Genomic DNA, 15,795 nt, shown 5'->3' with positions numbered 1-15,795 from the left:
ACTCTCCTGGCTCAGTGGTGTTCTTTCTCGGCCCCCGGGGAGGAAGGTCCTGGGGGGGAAGGGCCGTGCCAGCGACACTCATCATCCCGCTCAGCCCCACAAGGGACCCCCAGCTGGACCGGGGTCTCTTCCCGCTCGGTTTTGTCGGCCTCTGGCTCAGGGAGGCCCGACAGCTGCACAACTCCCAAAGGAGGTTGGAGTTATACACTGCAGAGGACACCAAACCTCCAATGACCCCATAGCCCAGGGAAACAAACTGGCAGATCTAACTGCAAGACAGGCTGATCAATCACCAGGCCCCCACTCCTCTTCTCCTGCTCAGGTCCTTCTCTGGCCCCTATGCCCTTACCCCAATACACACCTCAAGAAATACAACACCTCCAACAGTTGGGACCACAAAGAAAGGACAACTTGTATACTCTCTCCGGTTGCTATGTCCTCCCTACCACACAAGCTGAGCAAATCCTTTTAGATTTCCACAATTCAGTTCGTATAGGCTATGAGCCCCTACTACACCTTCTTCAGCCCTTATATTACTCTCCCCACATGGCCAAGTTACTGAAACAAATCACTCAAAACTGTCCTTTGTGTACTCCTTGCTCCAACCAAGGCAACCTCCAATTTCGGTCCTTTCCCACCCACCAGGCCAGAGGATACACTCCTGGCCAGGACTGGCAAATTGACTTTACTCACATGCCTCGCCACAAAAGGGCATGCTATCTTCTAACATTAGTAGATACCTTTTAAGGTCGGATTCAGGCTTTTCCCTGCACTTCAGAGGATGCTACAGCAGTAATGCTCTCACCTCAGAAATCATCCTTCATTTTGGCCTACCCACCAGTCACTCACTTGCCTATGGGTTGTGCCCCACAAGCCCACAGGCCTCAGCCCCCTCGAACTTATGTATGGTAGACACTTCACTCTAACACCTCTCCTTTCCAGCTCATCGCCTTTAGGCCAGTATCTCCCTACTCTTTCGCTCATTAGGGATCTGCTTCAGGAACAGGCCAACCTTCTATTACCTCATCCTTTCCCCAACACCCCCTCAGACTTTAAACTGAGCCCAGGACAGCAAGTGTATATTAAGACCCAAATCCCAAAGCCCCGCTCACCATGCTGGGAAGGGTCTTATACAGTACTTCTCACCACCCCCGTGGCAGTAAAAGTACTAGGAAAGGCCCCTCGGTATCACTTATCCGTGGTAAAACTAGCACCTGATACTTTATCCAAAGAATCTGTTAACACCCGGCCAGAGGGGTCCCTCTGCTCAACCCCCAACCCAACATCTCCTCACGCTTCATCCATTTTAGGACCCACAAAAGTGAAAATCTCCAAGACCTCCGCTCTTCCCCCAATCCCAAAAGAAGGATGATCTTTCCTGTGGCAATTATCCTCTCACTCTTGCAGGCCTGCTTCCCTTCGCATCCTTCCCATGTTTTTCCTCCTATCTCAATGCTGCCCCTTACCTGGAACATGGAGGGTCCAGGTCCACAGGGACGATTCAGTCCTCAACGAATCAGATTGGCCCCCGAGCTACTCATGTCTCCCACTTCGCAAGAAAGTTTTTGTGGTCACCCCCCTCCCTGTCAATGCAGCCCGCAATGTTTCCACAAATGTCTCTTCACTTTCCTCTAATCTCACCTCAGTGGGGACTGTCAGCATTATGCGGGGCCTGACCACACTCTGCGTCACTAACACCAAACGCTGCCACTCACTTACCCCCTCCTCATCCACGCCCTAAAACCGGAATATACTTCCTTTGTAAAACTACATTATCCTGTTGCCTGCCCCCTAACAGGATTTCTTGCATATTCGTTTGGCTCATCCCTGACATCACAGTCCAGATAGATGGAGGGATGGAGATAGGACTGGGACTAACTTTGGCACTTTGGCTGAAGTGCCCCCCCCCCCCCTCCCATAGGGCACTAATTGTACCTTTTAGTTGGGGCAGGGATCCTTCCTGCAACTGGGACAGGCATAGCAGGCCTTGCTACTGCCTCTCAATTCTATCAAAAACTCTCAGAAGAACTAAGTATAGATAGTATCTCCTCCCTCCAATGACAGGTCACACAGTCGCTTTACAGAACCATTGGACCCTTGACTTCCTTATAGTCGAGAAGGAAGGCATCTGCCTCTTCTTGGGGGAGGAATGCTGTTATTACATAAATGAGTCCGGGGTGATCCAAAACAAACCATTTAAAGGCAAGCATTGATCGCCGACGCAAAGGGTTACAAAACACAAACACACCTGGGAGGTGGCCCCAGTCACTGAATCCTTGGATACCCTGGCCTATGCCCCTACTAGGACCCCTAACTGTGCCTCATCCTACTTTTTGGTCTCTGTCTCTTTTGGTGTTTCTCTAATTTCTTGCAGGAATGTATGCAGGCTTTTACCAACCAAAAGGTTGCCAAATTGTTCCTGCGAGGAGGATATCAGCCCCTCAGAATCAGCGACCCTCCCCCAGAAGAATACAGCCTCCCCACACAAAACCAGTACCCCGCCACCTAATTGTTTTACCCGCCAACATAAATCTTTTATTTTTTTTCCATATCTTCCCCCATCTCCAGCAGGACGTAGCTTCAGAAGAACAAGACCTTTGCCCCCTTTCCCTTCTCCCTATATTTAAAAGGCGGGAATGATGGATCTTGGAAGTGACTGGTGCCACTGTGCACACAATAAGCACAAAATAGCCGCCGGCCTTGTCTTCCACTCCAGCACCAAACCCCTCCCCATTTCCCTTTACGAGAAGCCTGTGACTTAAACAGAAACACTTTTGCTTCTGCAAGGGCGCAATTCTCCACCCTGGTTGCATAGCTTCCACCTTAGCATAATGCCCGTCCTTGATTATATCAGCCAACCCTTGGCACCCTATATAAGCTCTACGACTCCCACACCTGGTGCTGTCCCCCATTTTGAGGGTAGCCCCAGGTTGCCTGTCACTTTGGCCGCAGCCCGGCAGATTCTTTTCCTTTAATAAAGCTTGAACGGTACCTGGTGTCTCTGCTCACTTTCTTTCAATACTTTTTTATGATGTGTACTGTATTAGTTTTTGCTACTTTATAGATTATCTGGTAGGAATGCTGAATAGGACTGTGAAGATCAGAGAAAAGGCCAGGGGCTAGATGCAGGTGGAAATTAAATCTTCTTGAGTGAAGCAACTGTGAAAACTTGTATGTTTAAAGTCGAGAGAAGAGGGCTGGCCGGTTAGCTCAGTTGGTTAGCACACAGTGTTATAACACCAAGGTCAAGGGTTGGGATCCCCAGACCTGCCAGCCACCAAAAAACAAAAATACAAAGTCAAGAGTGGGTTAAGGACAGAGCCCTGTGGACCAATGTTTAAATGATGAGTGAAGGAGATAGAGCCATGAAAAAGCCAGAAAAGGAATGACCAGTGGGGGTGCATCTGTTGGCTTTGGCAATGTGAGATGCAATGATGAACTTTATGAAAAGTTTCAGTGGTTGGGGGAGGGCTGCGTCTAGAATCTAATGGATAAAGGAGGGCATATAATGTAAGGAATTTGTTGCTTTGCCTCCCACGGATTTGTCACCCCTTTTACCCTGGGCGACAGAGCCGCCAAAGATTACTCAAAGCCCATCTCTTCTGAGCACTGAGAAGCCCTGAAAAGGGGTTAATTTCCCAGAACCCTCAAGATAGAAGAATTCCTTCCATTTGGGAAATTAACCATGAATTGGGGTTCTCTTCCCACATTTATTCTCCAGACCAGGAAGTTACAGGAAGAGAACATAGGTGGGGTTTTTGCTAAGTATAGTTTAACAAGTTTAACAATAGAAGCTGGTAACATTCAGTAAGACAAGCAAGGTGACATTCCATAATGCAATTTGCAACAAAAGCTTGATTTTAGGAAACATTCTCTTCTTACAGCAATTTCCCAGTATCTTTACATATCAACCAGTAACCTGTCTGTCTTTGAGCCAACAATCTTGCCGTGTTACAATTCTTTATCTTACAACAGAGACTATAGCCTGGGGAAAATTTCCTGCCCTTTGCAAGGTCAATATTTGCAACTACAAGGCTTTGGAAAACCAGGCCCTGTGAAGTACATTTGCTTTATGCATACTCCACAGAATTAAAGAAACAGTGTTGATTATTCCTTCAAGAAGCTTGACTGTGAAAGGAAGGAGGAATGGTGGTGTTAGAGATCTGAGTATATGAAGGGTCAGCTGAGGAGATCTCTGGCTTTGTTTTTAGGCTAAGAGAAACCTTGGAATATTTATGGACTCGGGAAATAGCCAGAAGAAAGAGAGGTTATGGTTCAGATCCCACACACACACACACACACACACACACACACACACACACACACAAAAGGCTAAAGATATAAGGAAAAACAGATAACTCTTGGTACAAGGTCCCAGGGCAACAGGAGGAGATGAGACTATATTGCAGATGGGCTGGAAAGAGGGAGGGATAACTGGTGGGATAGTTGGGGTGGGGTGTGGGGGAAGCTGACATTGTTTATGGTTACTCATCCTTTGATGGGAGTGCTACTGAAAAGCACACACATCCACTCTTAAATCTTCCCCAGCTGCCAAGGACTTAATCTTAATATTGGACCTCTTAGGCTATACACCATGTAGGCTGACATTTTCTCTTTATGTATTTGCTGAAGGGAAAAGTAGCTCTCCCAAATTCTACCATTTATGAGATCATTTATTATGTTAGACAAAAGAATTAACTATAACAGAAAAACTAGATAGGTCATGGGAAGAGATGGTCCCTAGTGTGGGCTTAGTAGGCTATCTGGTTCTTCCTGAGCACTACCTCTTATGTCAATGGTGACCATTGCATGGTCACCATCATGGGTCTGTTCCCTGAGTCTGCCCTAGAGTGTGGCCAGGAAGGAGTAATCAGGGGCAGGTGTGTCACTGGTGACTTCAGCAGATCTATGATCCTACAATTCCAGTCAGGTTTTTGGTGCCAGATAGTTTTCTGCAGGAATGGAAGACCGCTGCTTACAATGGAGGTTGGCCAGTTACTCAGTGATTTCACAAAGAGGTGATACAACTGCTCTTCCAATTGTTTAATAAGCAGGGAGGTGGTGGAGATGAAGCAGGATGCAGGAGAAGCCTGGTGTGGCCTGCTGGCATTGCCATGGAGACTGGCTGGCAACACCAGCAGTAGGATGATGCTGTTTACCATCCCTGGATTTGTTAAGAGGTTGGCTCTAATATTACCTCCTAAAACTGGCCTTCAGGGACCACCTTATCGAAAATAATATACCCCCTGCACCCCTCACTATCCCCTTCCCTGTTTTGTTCTTCATTGTGCTTATCACTACTTCCTGGAGTTTCGGTGTTTTTGTTTTCTGTATAGTTTTATTTGTTTATTGTTCATCTTTTACCACTAGAATGTAAACTCTATGAAAATAGACTGCCTGTCTGGCTTGCTTACTGCTGGGGCCTTGACATAACAGATACTCAATTTTTCAATGAATGCATAAATAGAATGAAGAAAGTGAGCCGAGATGCCAGCTACCTTTCAAGCTTTATTATAGGAAGAAAATCTCCTGGGCTGTGCTCAAAGTAGCAGGCAGCCCAGGGCTGCCCTGAAAAGGGGACAGCACCCGGTGTGGGGGTGGTAGATCTTATATAGTGCACCAACGGCTGGCTGATACCATCAAGGAGGGTCATTATGCTAATATGGATCAGGGTGGAGAACTGCGTCCCTGCGGGAAGCAAAAGGTGTTTCTGTTTAAGTCGGGAGGCTTTTGTAAAGGGAAAGGGGGTGGGGAGGGGAGGAGGTGGATGGTGCCATTTTGTACTTAGGCTTGTCTAAAGTGGTGCTAGTTATGTTGCAGATTAAGAACTAGTTTCACAACAGTGAGATCATATTTTGCATTCTATTTTAACGGCATTACATTTTATTTTACTTGGATTTAACAAAAGTAAAAAACAAGTAAAAGTGAAGGCGGTATGCAGTTTAGAGTCACTGTTCTATATGTTTCGATGTCAATCAATATCCTTAGGCTCCCTGCTAAGAAATACGAGGGAAGTAGCATACTTAGACTCTGCCCCCACTTACTCATTTTTTTTTTCTTTTTTTTTTTAAAAAGATGACCGGTAAGGGGATCTTAACCCTTGGCTTGGTGTTGTCAGCACCACACTCAGCCAGTGAGCGAACCGGCCATCCCTATGTGGGATCCGAACCCTTGGCCTTGGTGTTATCAGCACCGCACTCTCCCGAGTGAGCCACGGGCCGGCCCTACTCATTTTTGTTAGTGATGTTATTTACACTTTGTCAAGTTTTAAAACATGTACATTGTTCTTATTGTAACTCCCACATTTATCAGTCTTAGTTATATATTTAAATCAATTATTTTCTTCACATTCTTATATTACACTTTTTGACCTATTAAATAAATGTTAACACCTGTGCAAGAACCGCGGCATCAAAACTTTTAAATAAATGTATTTCAGAACTTTCAGAGAAGAAATAAAAATAAATTCCCCTGTGTGAAATTTGTGTGTAGGGAAAGACGGCGTCTGCGCAGTCTCCGTTCTGCGCATGAATGAATGGCACGAAGTAGCCCTTTGCCTAACCTGGTTGGCGGGACCGCACGGCAAGGGTGCAGTACCTCCAGGGGACGCCAGGGGACGCCACCGCCGGCGCCGAGAAATAGCGCCACTCCGTGCGCCGCTCGCGCGCAGCCTCAGAGAAAACCCGGGCCGTAGGCCGTGGCGCAGTGCATCCTGGGTCGGCGTAGCCATGGCGGCTCGTGTCCTTTCTTCCTGCGTCCGCCGCCTGCCCGCGGCCTTAGCGCCGCTGCCCACGGTTCCCACGCTGGCCGTGGCCCGGCCGCTGAGCACCGCTCTGTGTGTTACGGGGGCCTGGACGAGGCCCGAGGCTCCTCAGCTGTCCTCGGCGCTCGCGCAGGTGACTCGTGGTGACTTTGCCGGCCTTGGCAGGGGTCAGGGACCGTGCCCGCCCGTGGGGGGAGGGGGAGGGCAGCCGCGCCAGCTGCAGGCGAGAGTGACCCGGGGGGCTCTTTGCTCAAAGCCTCGCTGTCTGATAGTGTTTGGTCGACCCCTGCCGGGAGGCCGGATAACCTAGTGATTGCGAGCAAGAGCACAGACTCACGTCAGATACCCGGGGTTCGAATCCTGGCTGCCACTTACCGAGACTTTGGACAAGTCTCGTAACCTCGCAGAACCTCAGACTGAAGCGCTTGGGTGGGACACCAGTCTGTACCTGGTGGAGTGGGCAGTGAGGTTTAGACGATAGTGCAGGGAGAGCCCCTGGCGCGGTGTCTGGCGAGCTTCGAAACAGTGGTGCCCTTAGGTGTGGTGATGATAAACACCGTGGTCGCTTTCTGCGGAAGTCCAGTAACGGTACGAAGAGGAAACCACACTGGCTTTTCTGAGGCGAAGGTCATGTCTTATTCATCCTTGTATTTCCAGCCGTCGCACAGTCCTTGGCACACCGGTACAGCTTGCCGGCAGCCGGGACAGTCAACGTAACTGGATGAAGGAGAGACGGTGCCCCATGCGGGAACAGGTGTGTGGGCAGAGCAGAAGCAAGAAGAGGGACTGACCAACCTCCATTGCGTACGGTCTTGAAGGCTTGTGCTGAGGTCAGGAAGAGCCAGGCACTTATGAGGGTACTTCAGAAAGTCCGTGGAAAAATAGAATTAAAAGATAATACGAAGCTTTCTGTGAACTTTTGAAGTACCGTCGTACATCTTTATAGTTGACTCTTAGGGTGTCTGTGCAAGGGAGAGTTTCGGTGGGAAGACTGTAGGCATGTTGCGAAGGGCACTGTATGCCACAGTGTGGACGTTCTCTGCCATGGTCACAGGGAATGAACATGAAGCAAGGTTTGTTGAAGGAATAAGTGAGACTTTCCTCCCAACCAGCCATGCTGGGTAACCGAGTAAACGTGACGGTAAAAGCATGGGAAGAGTGGAGGTTTCTGGCTAGAGCCCCAGGTGGTGGAGAGGAATAGAAGGCTGCAAGCAGGAGACAGATAGCGAGTTGTTTCCAGACAGTTGAGTTTGAGATGTCTGGGCTACCCGTGTAGAGCTGTCCGGGCTACCTGTGTAGAGCTGTCCAGGGGGCAGTTTATAGAGATGGCTTTTAAAGCTGTTACCTTAGCTTCCTCTGAGTTTCCCTCAGACAGAGATGGATGCTAGTGGAGTAAGATGGATTCTGATGGAAAATAATCAGTTTGAGTTATTAGTTCAGAGGGTAGTCACTCTTCCTGCAGTGTCTTTGATGTCTGGGGGAGTTGATTTATGTCTCAAGTGTAGATCTTGGAGAAGAAAACTCATGTTGGCTGTTTTGGGGATGCTTACCCATTCTATATCCTTTTTTTCTAAACAACTGAGCTCTAGCAGGATAGAACAGTAAGACCCTCCAGGAGACCATTCTGGGAGACCTGGGATGGGATACCTAATCTTTCTCTGCCTCAGTTTTCTAATCTGTAAAAGGGGAGGACCACGTATCTCAAGGGATTACTGTGAGAGCTAAAGGAGAGATGTGTGTAAAGTGCTTAGAGCAGTATCATAGCCTGACTCAGTGACAAGAAATCAATAAACCAGAAGCGGGGGCATGAGAAGGAAAGAGGTGGATCAAGTATTTGGGGGCTCCTTTACAGCCATGGTGTCAAACTGGCAGGTCATTATCACGATCCTACTAGAAAACCCAGGGTACTTTAGAAGTTTGTGGAAAAATAGAATTAAAAGATAGTATGAATCTTTCCAAGAACTTTTTGAAGACCCCCTCATATGTGCCAGGCAGTGTTCTAAGCCCTTCATCTCACTGATGACTCACAACAATCTTGTTAGCATGGTACTATTGTTTATCCCTATTTTACAGATAAGGAAACTGAGGTGTAGAAGGTTAAGTAACTTGCCCCGGGCCATACAGCTAGTAAGAGCCAGTGCCAGGGCGCACACACAGGCAGTCTACTTCCAGAGTCTGAGCTCTTGCCCACTATACCTTATTGCCTCATGCTGACTCCACTGCAGCAACCCACCTCGAGCTGCGCGGGGACTCCAGATGGAGACTTTTGTAATTTAATTTAATCACATGGTACCTATCTGACCCCTGTAGGCACTAGCCCATGCTACTGGGGACGATGTTGACACCTAGTGAGCCACATGGGTAGCTACCTATGAACATACCCTCACCAGTCCCTTCCTTTCCTTTTGGGCCCTATGCAGATGTCAGCCTCTGCCTTTTCTTTCCCCGTTTCTTCAGCGCTAATTCCATCTCGTGTTTCTCGATATGCACACAGACAGGGCAGGGCCTCTGTTAGATTAGATCCTTCTGATTCAAACTTCTTTTCTGTCATTACCACTATTAACTCATTTCTTCTCCCTCTTTCTCTTTACTCCTTTCTGCTTCTTCATTTTGTTTGTGTCTTGGAAACCTCTTCTAGTCATTGTTGATAAGTAGGCCTGGTGATATGCCCTATCAAGGATTTCCTTAACCCATGCTGTAATGGGAAAGGAAAGGAGAACATAAATTTAGACAAAAAAGAAAAGTGCTCTAAAACTCTTGAAAGTACTCAGAAATACTCTTTAGATAGCCATAGAACTCTTCGACCAACCTCTTTAGCTTGCTGATTAAACCTGATTTCAGTACCTGATTTTTATGCAAGATAAATGTTCTGTATACTGGTTTGGTTCATTTGCCAGTGTTTTTTACTAGGATTTTTTTCTTTTTTATCCCTCACCCAATTTTCAGATTTATTAGGATTTTTTATAGACCTTTGTGAGTCTCAGGAACCTGAGCCACAACAAGCAAACCTGCTCTCTATGGGGAAATGCCCTAAGAACTCCTTAAAATCAACTTTAGAAGGTTAACAGACCAATTTAGATTAGGGACTTCCATAGTAAGCAAAACTGCCAGACACCTGTTTTGTTTTCTCTTGTTCTGCATGTGTACCTTCCATGGCATTAAACCCCTGACCTCTGAGTTGGAGCTTATCCTGCATCTGGTGAATGAAGTCTGGTCAAGACCTTAATACCTAGTTGAATATCAAACAGGCTAACATCAAAGACATTTGAGATATTATTCTATCATGGTACAGATCAGAAAGCCTATGGTTTGGCTGGTGGCTATAAGGCAGGCCTACCTGGAAGGGAAACAGGTTGCAACAGATGACTGTCATGTTCCCTTATCCTCCCCGTTGGGTTGGTGGCTATCTTCATTTGTCCTGGCTGAGGTTAGTGTAATTACCACTGGAGTCAAATTAGACCCTTCTCTTGTATGGTCATCAGTTTAAATTGCCTTTCAGCTCACCATGACACTGTACCATGTTCTTCCATGACAGTTCTTTCCATGTGGGTTATTTTGACTGAAGTTTGCCTATTAAAGGTGACATAGAGGCTGTGGGATGCTGAAGATGCTGTGAGAAGACTTAGGCTTTTCTGCAAACCCTAGACAATTTGAGTGGCAGTTAGTCTCACTGAGCATGATTGATATCTAAAGCCTGAGGGCTGAACCCAGGAGGCAGAGGGGACAGTCCTGCCTCTGAGGGGAAAGGAGGCCCATTTTTTTTTTTTTTTTTTTAAAGATGACCGGTAAGGGGATCTTAACCCTTGACTTGGTGTTGTCAGCACCACGCTCAGCCAGTGAGCGAACCGGCCATCCCTGTATGGGATCCGAACCCGGGGCCTTGGTGTTATCAGCACCGCACTCTACCGAGTGAGCCACGGGCCGGCCCCAAGGAGGCCCATTTTGATGCTGCTGACCTGCTAAGGCTTCTGAGACTACCAAACATGGGTAAGGATGAGGGACCCAGCATTGTGATTTGGTGTGTCCTAATGGCCACAATTAGAATCAAGTGATGTTGGTTCTCTAAAGCCCAAAAGACCTTGTGAAAGATATCTGTAGGCTTGTGCATTTATTTAGAGGCATTTTAGGTTCAATGACAATGTTTCCTTCTTCCCCATACTCTAGGTTCCAGGTAGAGTTACACAGTTGTGCCGCCAGTATAGCGACGCTCCCCCTTTGACGTTAGAGGGAATCAAGGACCGTGTTCTCTACGTCTTGAAACTCTATGACAAGATTGACCCAGAAAAGGTAATTGATGGTGGTTTAAGTTTTTTTTTCCTTTAAATTTAGAGTATTTTATCACAAAATATGATATTTAAAGGGTCCCAAAAGGACACTCAGTAAAGTTTCCAGGCTCCCAACTACCCAGTTCCCCTCAGAGAGACAAGCCAGTGTTAACAGCTTTTTGTGTGTCTTTCCAGATACTCAGTGCATATATAAGGAAGTATACACACATATATGTACATTGTACATATTTATGTATGTCTCCTACCCTTTTTATTTTTTTGAAATTTGGGGGGTGGGGTGGCTGGCCAGCATGTGGATCTGAACCCTTGACCTTGGTGTTATCAGCACCATGCTCTCCCAAGTGAGCTAACTGTCCAGCTCCCTCCCACCCTTTTTAAAAAACACAAGTGTGTAGTTACTGTAAACACTGCTCTGCCACTTGCTTTTTTTTTTTTTTTTTAATTTTGGTGGCAGGCTGGTACAGGGATCTGAACCTGTGACCTTGGTGTATTCACTTGCTTTTTTTAACTTAACAACTCTTGGAATTGTTCTCATAGTGGTACATTTTTTAAATAAATAAGTAAGTAAATAAGTAAGTAAGTAAGTAAATAAATAAATAAATCCTTTAATTGAATCTGTTGTGTGAGTAGGATTGTTTTTGGTACGGGTTTTTGAAGAATTCTGCCTGGTGATATTGAGGTTTAAGTTAAAGACAGGGTGATAATAAACACGTTGTAATTTGAAGCTGCCTACAGTTTGCTATAGTCTGATATTCTTGAGGGAGAGGAATGCCACTTCTAAGGTATGGGGTCTAATTTGTCAGTAAGGCAGCAAGAAAAACCAAACTCCTGATGTCATTCTGAGCACTGACCAAAGATCTCACTGAAAATGTAAAGTGAGGGCTGGACAGTTGGCCCAGTTGGTTAGAGCACCACCTTGTAACACCAAGATCAAGGGTTTAGATCCCCATACCGGCCACTGGCAAAAAACTAAACAAAAAAATGTAAAGTGAAATCTTCCATTAGCTTTTTGTAATTATTGTTAACCACTGCAAAGCAAAGTTAAATGGGGGGGTGGGGGGGATAAAAGTGAAAAAGTCAAAAGAATATGTAAGGCATGCCATGTACGTTCCAGCAGAGGTTAAATATGTTAGTTGTATATTTAACCTCTATATTTCAAAAAATTTTCTGTATAATGATTGAGTGGCTTGTACCACTCTCTTTTCTTGGGAAGCAAATGCTTCACGTATTAAGTTTTGTGTTTGGTGTTCCTTTCTTGCAGCTTTCGGTAAATTCCCATTTTATGAAAGATCTGGGCTTAGACAGTTTGGACCAAGTGGAGATAATCATGGCCATGGAAGACGAATTTGGTAACACACACAGTAGTCTTGGCTCTGCATTTTTTGATTCTTGATTTAGATTAAATTAAAAGAAATGCTAGGAGTCTGAATTGGAATTGGAATCAATAGAAACAGTAGCATCCACCCCACCGCTGCCCCCTCCCCGCCCACTTACCATCAGGTGAGGTAAGTGTTAGTGACAGTGAATTTATTTGGACAGCACTTAGTGCAGACCTGGCAGAGTGCCCAGTGTGGTACCAAGGGCTGAATGATCAGAATGGCCTAAGGGAGTATGGGACTTAGATTCTTAAGATGGGGTTCCAAGACAAAGGGCAAAACCCTCACCTGTAGAGATGATGACACCTCAGCCCCTGTCATGAGCTGGGGTAACATGAGCTAGGTGGAAGTTACAGGTGTGCTGAGGACAAGACACACAGCCCTCTGGCCTTGGCCTCCTACAGTGCCTCACGTGTACACTCCAAGTTGTCTGTTTGGGCCTGTTATGTAAATGAGACTTTTATAAGGCTCCATGGCTCATTTCTGGCTGATTGCTTGAATAGGAAGCCAAGGGACTTCTCTGCCATCCTAAAGACAGGACTTAGTTAAAATGCCTCACAGATTATGCTGACTAGAGGGGTGGTATCATTTGCTTAATGGTCAAGACTACCAGGTCTGGAATTAGGCTTAGACATGTACAAGCCTGGACAAGTAAGTGCATCTCTCACAGCCTATTTCCTCAGCTATAAAATGGGGGTGATAATAGTAGGAACTTTGGGATTGAGACTGCTGTGAGAATTAAAGAGAAGTTATGTGTAAAGTGCTCAGCAGTGTTTGGCCCAAAGTAAGCACTCAGTAAATGTTAAGTATCAAAACCCAACCATTCATAAATAGGAATGAAGTATGATACATGTTACAACATGGACAAACCTTGAGAATATGCTAAGTGAAAGAAGCCAGACACAAAAGGCCACATATTGTATGATTCCATTTATATGAACTGTCAAGAAGAGGCAAATCAATAGAGACAGAACATAGATTGGTGGTTGCCAGGGTGGGGACTGTGAGGAGTGATTGCTAACCAGCACTGAGATTCTTTTGGGGATGATAAAAATGTTCCAGGATTAGGTAATAGTGATAGTGCAGTTGCACAACCTTGTGAATATACTAAAAACCACTGAATTATATACTTTAAAAGGAGGATTTTGTATTATGCAAATTATATCTTTAAAAAACCCACAACCAATATAGCCAACATGCTATTTACATTTTGTTTGGAACCTAACTGGCTCACAACCTAAATGGGATTAAGGGTTGCTGGAAATTTTTTGTATACTTGTAGGTGTTACCAAAGGGTTAGGCGCTTTCGGTTCTAAAGGATTTGCTTTTTCTACCCTTACACGTTGTAAATTTTTTTTTAGGGTTTGAAATTCCTGACATAGATGCGGAAAAGTTAATGTGCCCACAAGAAATTGTAGATTACATTGCAGATAAGAAGGATGTATATGAATAAAATATCAGGTAAATAAGTGGACTTGTAAAATGATGCTCTCCCATAGAATTAATCTGTGGTTCTTCAATTACAGCAAGACTCAAGAAGTGAAAAGATTTGGAAATGCTTGACAGATTTTCCCTAGTTATAAAATGCAAGCCCCTCCCAGTTATCTGCCACTCAGAGGAGGCCAGCCCAGTGATGATTTTTATCCTTGAGAGAGGTTGAGAGCAGTTATTACTGCATTGTCAGCCCTCCTTGTGAAAGCAGTCTTGTACAAATTACTGAGCAGGATAACCCAGAAACAGACCTCTGACTCTGTCAGTTACCTACCTAAGGCAAGCCCAGCTGCTGTCCGGGAATCTGAGATGACCTGGAAGGACTCTGTAGTCAGAGACCCTATATTAGTCATGGTTCTCCAGAGAGACAGAATCAATAGGATATGTTATAAATACATGAGAGGGGATTTATTAGGGGAATTAGCTCACATGATTATGAAGAAAAGTCCCAGGATAGGCTTTCTGCAAACTGTCAGCACCATGCTCAGCCAGTGAGCGAACCGGCCATCCCTATGTGGGATCCGAACCCGGGGCCTTGGTGTTATCAGCACCGCACTCTCCCGAGTGAGCCACGGGCCGGCCCTTCTGCAAACTGAATGCCAGTAGCATGGCTCAGCCCAAGTCTGAAGGCCTCAAAACCAGGGAAGCTGATGGTGTCCTTTGTGTAAGTCGTGATTGTGAAGAAAAGTCCCACAATAGGCTGTCTGCAAACTAGATGTCTGTAGCTTGGCTCAGTCCAAGTCTTAAGGCCTCAAAACCAGGGAAGCTGATGGTGTCCTTGGTGTGAGTCCTGGAACCCAAAAGCTGAAGAATCTCAAGCACCGATGTCCACAGACAGGAGAGAGGAGTATATCCCAGCTCCAGTGGATAGAAAGAGAGATTCACCTTTTTTCTCTTTTTCTCTCTGGGCCCCCAGCAGATTGAATGGTTCCTGCCCACATTGAGGGCGGGTCTTTCCCACCCAGTCCACTCAAGCTCTCATGCTAATCTCTGCTGGAAACACCCTCATGAACACACCTGAAAAGATACAACTTTACCAGATTTCTCGGCATTCCTTAACCTAATCAAGTTGACACCTAGAATTAACCTTCACAGGCCCCCAAAAGTTTATTCTCTGCTCTGCCACATTCTGTAAGTCTGGTGATCTCAGGCAGGCTGTGTAGCTCTGTAGGCCTCAGTTTCCTTATGTGTAAAATGGGAATAATGATAGGACCTACCTGGGGCTTTTGTGAATGTGAAATTGACTAGTGTGTGTACATTGCTTAACATAATGCCTGAAGTAAAGAAGCTTCTCAGTAAATACTAGCTATTGTTAGTTAGGCTCTAGAATAATCGAATAATAATACTTTTAAATTAAAACATTATATTAGTGTTTATAACTTTTAGTTACCCTAGATTTAGCACTTTAAAAATGTCATTTAGAGTCAGTAACAGAATGCCAAAAAGAAACACTGAACTTATTTTGTCTTTGCTAGACCCTTTTCTTCACTGAGAGAAGACTCAGGTGATGCTGACGAGTGTCTGCAAGTGAGAATGCATCTTGGCATTATTGCTGGCTTTGGCAGAGTAATTCTGTTGGATTTGTATTTAAGTTGTCTAAGTGTTTTGCCCATTGAAAATAAATCTGTAAAACCAACACTTTCCTCAGTCTTCAGTTTTTTGATGATATGTACAATGTGCCTTTTTATATTGACATTGCTTAATATTTTTAGATTTGTCTGATTTATCATTGGTACTCATGCGTGTCAAAAATAATGGCTTTTGGGCCGGCCCGGTGGCGCACTGCTACAATGCGCCGCTTGGGAGCACGGTGGCGCTCCCGCCGAGGGTTCGGATCTCACATACAGACCGGTTCCCGCTCACTGGCTGAGCGAGGTGT

At 45.6% G+C, this 15,795-nt stretch overlaps 1 protein-coding gene across 1 annotated transcript; it reads left to right on the top strand.

The window, feature by feature from the left end:
* The first annotated feature begins 6,701 nt into the window (after positions 1-6,701).
* Positions 6,702-15,552, top strand: NDUFAB1 (NADH dehydrogenase (ubiquinone) 1, alpha/beta subcomplex, 1, 8kDa). The gene is made up of 5 exons (XM_008568265.1): positions 6,702-6,896; positions 10,928-11,050; positions 12,311-12,398; positions 13,787-13,886; positions 15,392-15,552. Exons 1-4 carry the CDS (start codon positions 6,729-6,731, stop codon positions 13,876-13,878), a joined length of 471 nt encoding a protein of 156 aa, XP_008566487.1. The 5' UTR covers positions 6,702-6,728; the 3' UTR covers positions 13,879-13,886; positions 15,392-15,552.
* The last annotated feature ends 243 nt before the right edge of the window (positions 15,553-15,795 follow it).

The sequence above is a fragment of the Galeopterus variegatus genome, unplaced genomic scaffold (genome assembly GCF_000696425.1).
Source record: "Galeopterus variegatus unplaced genomic scaffold, G_variegatus-3.0.2 Scaffold391, whole genome shotgun sequence".
Classification (NCBI taxonomy): Eukaryota; Metazoa; Chordata; class Mammalia; order Dermoptera; family Cynocephalidae; genus Galeopterus; species Galeopterus variegatus.
The sequence above is the reverse complement of the archived record's forward strand: the minus strand, read 5'-3'. Positions and strand labels throughout refer to the sequence as shown.

What these genes read in the sequence shown, in the direction of transcription:
- NDUFAB1 (XM_008568265.1), top strand. Translation starts at nt 6,729, where the DNA reads ATGGCGGCTCGTGTCCTTTCTTCCTGCGTCCGCCGCCTGCCCGCGGCC. An exon ending in TGTCCTCGGCGCTCGCGCAG is followed by an intron (nt 6,897 to 10,927) that starts GTGACTCGTGGT and finishes CCCATACTCTAG; the next exon opens with GTTCCAGGTAGAGTTACACA. An exon ending in ACAAGATTGACCCAGAAAAG is followed by an intron (nt 11,051 to 12,310) that starts GTAATTGATGGT and finishes CCTTTCTTGCAG; the next exon opens with CTTTCGGTAAATTCCCATTT.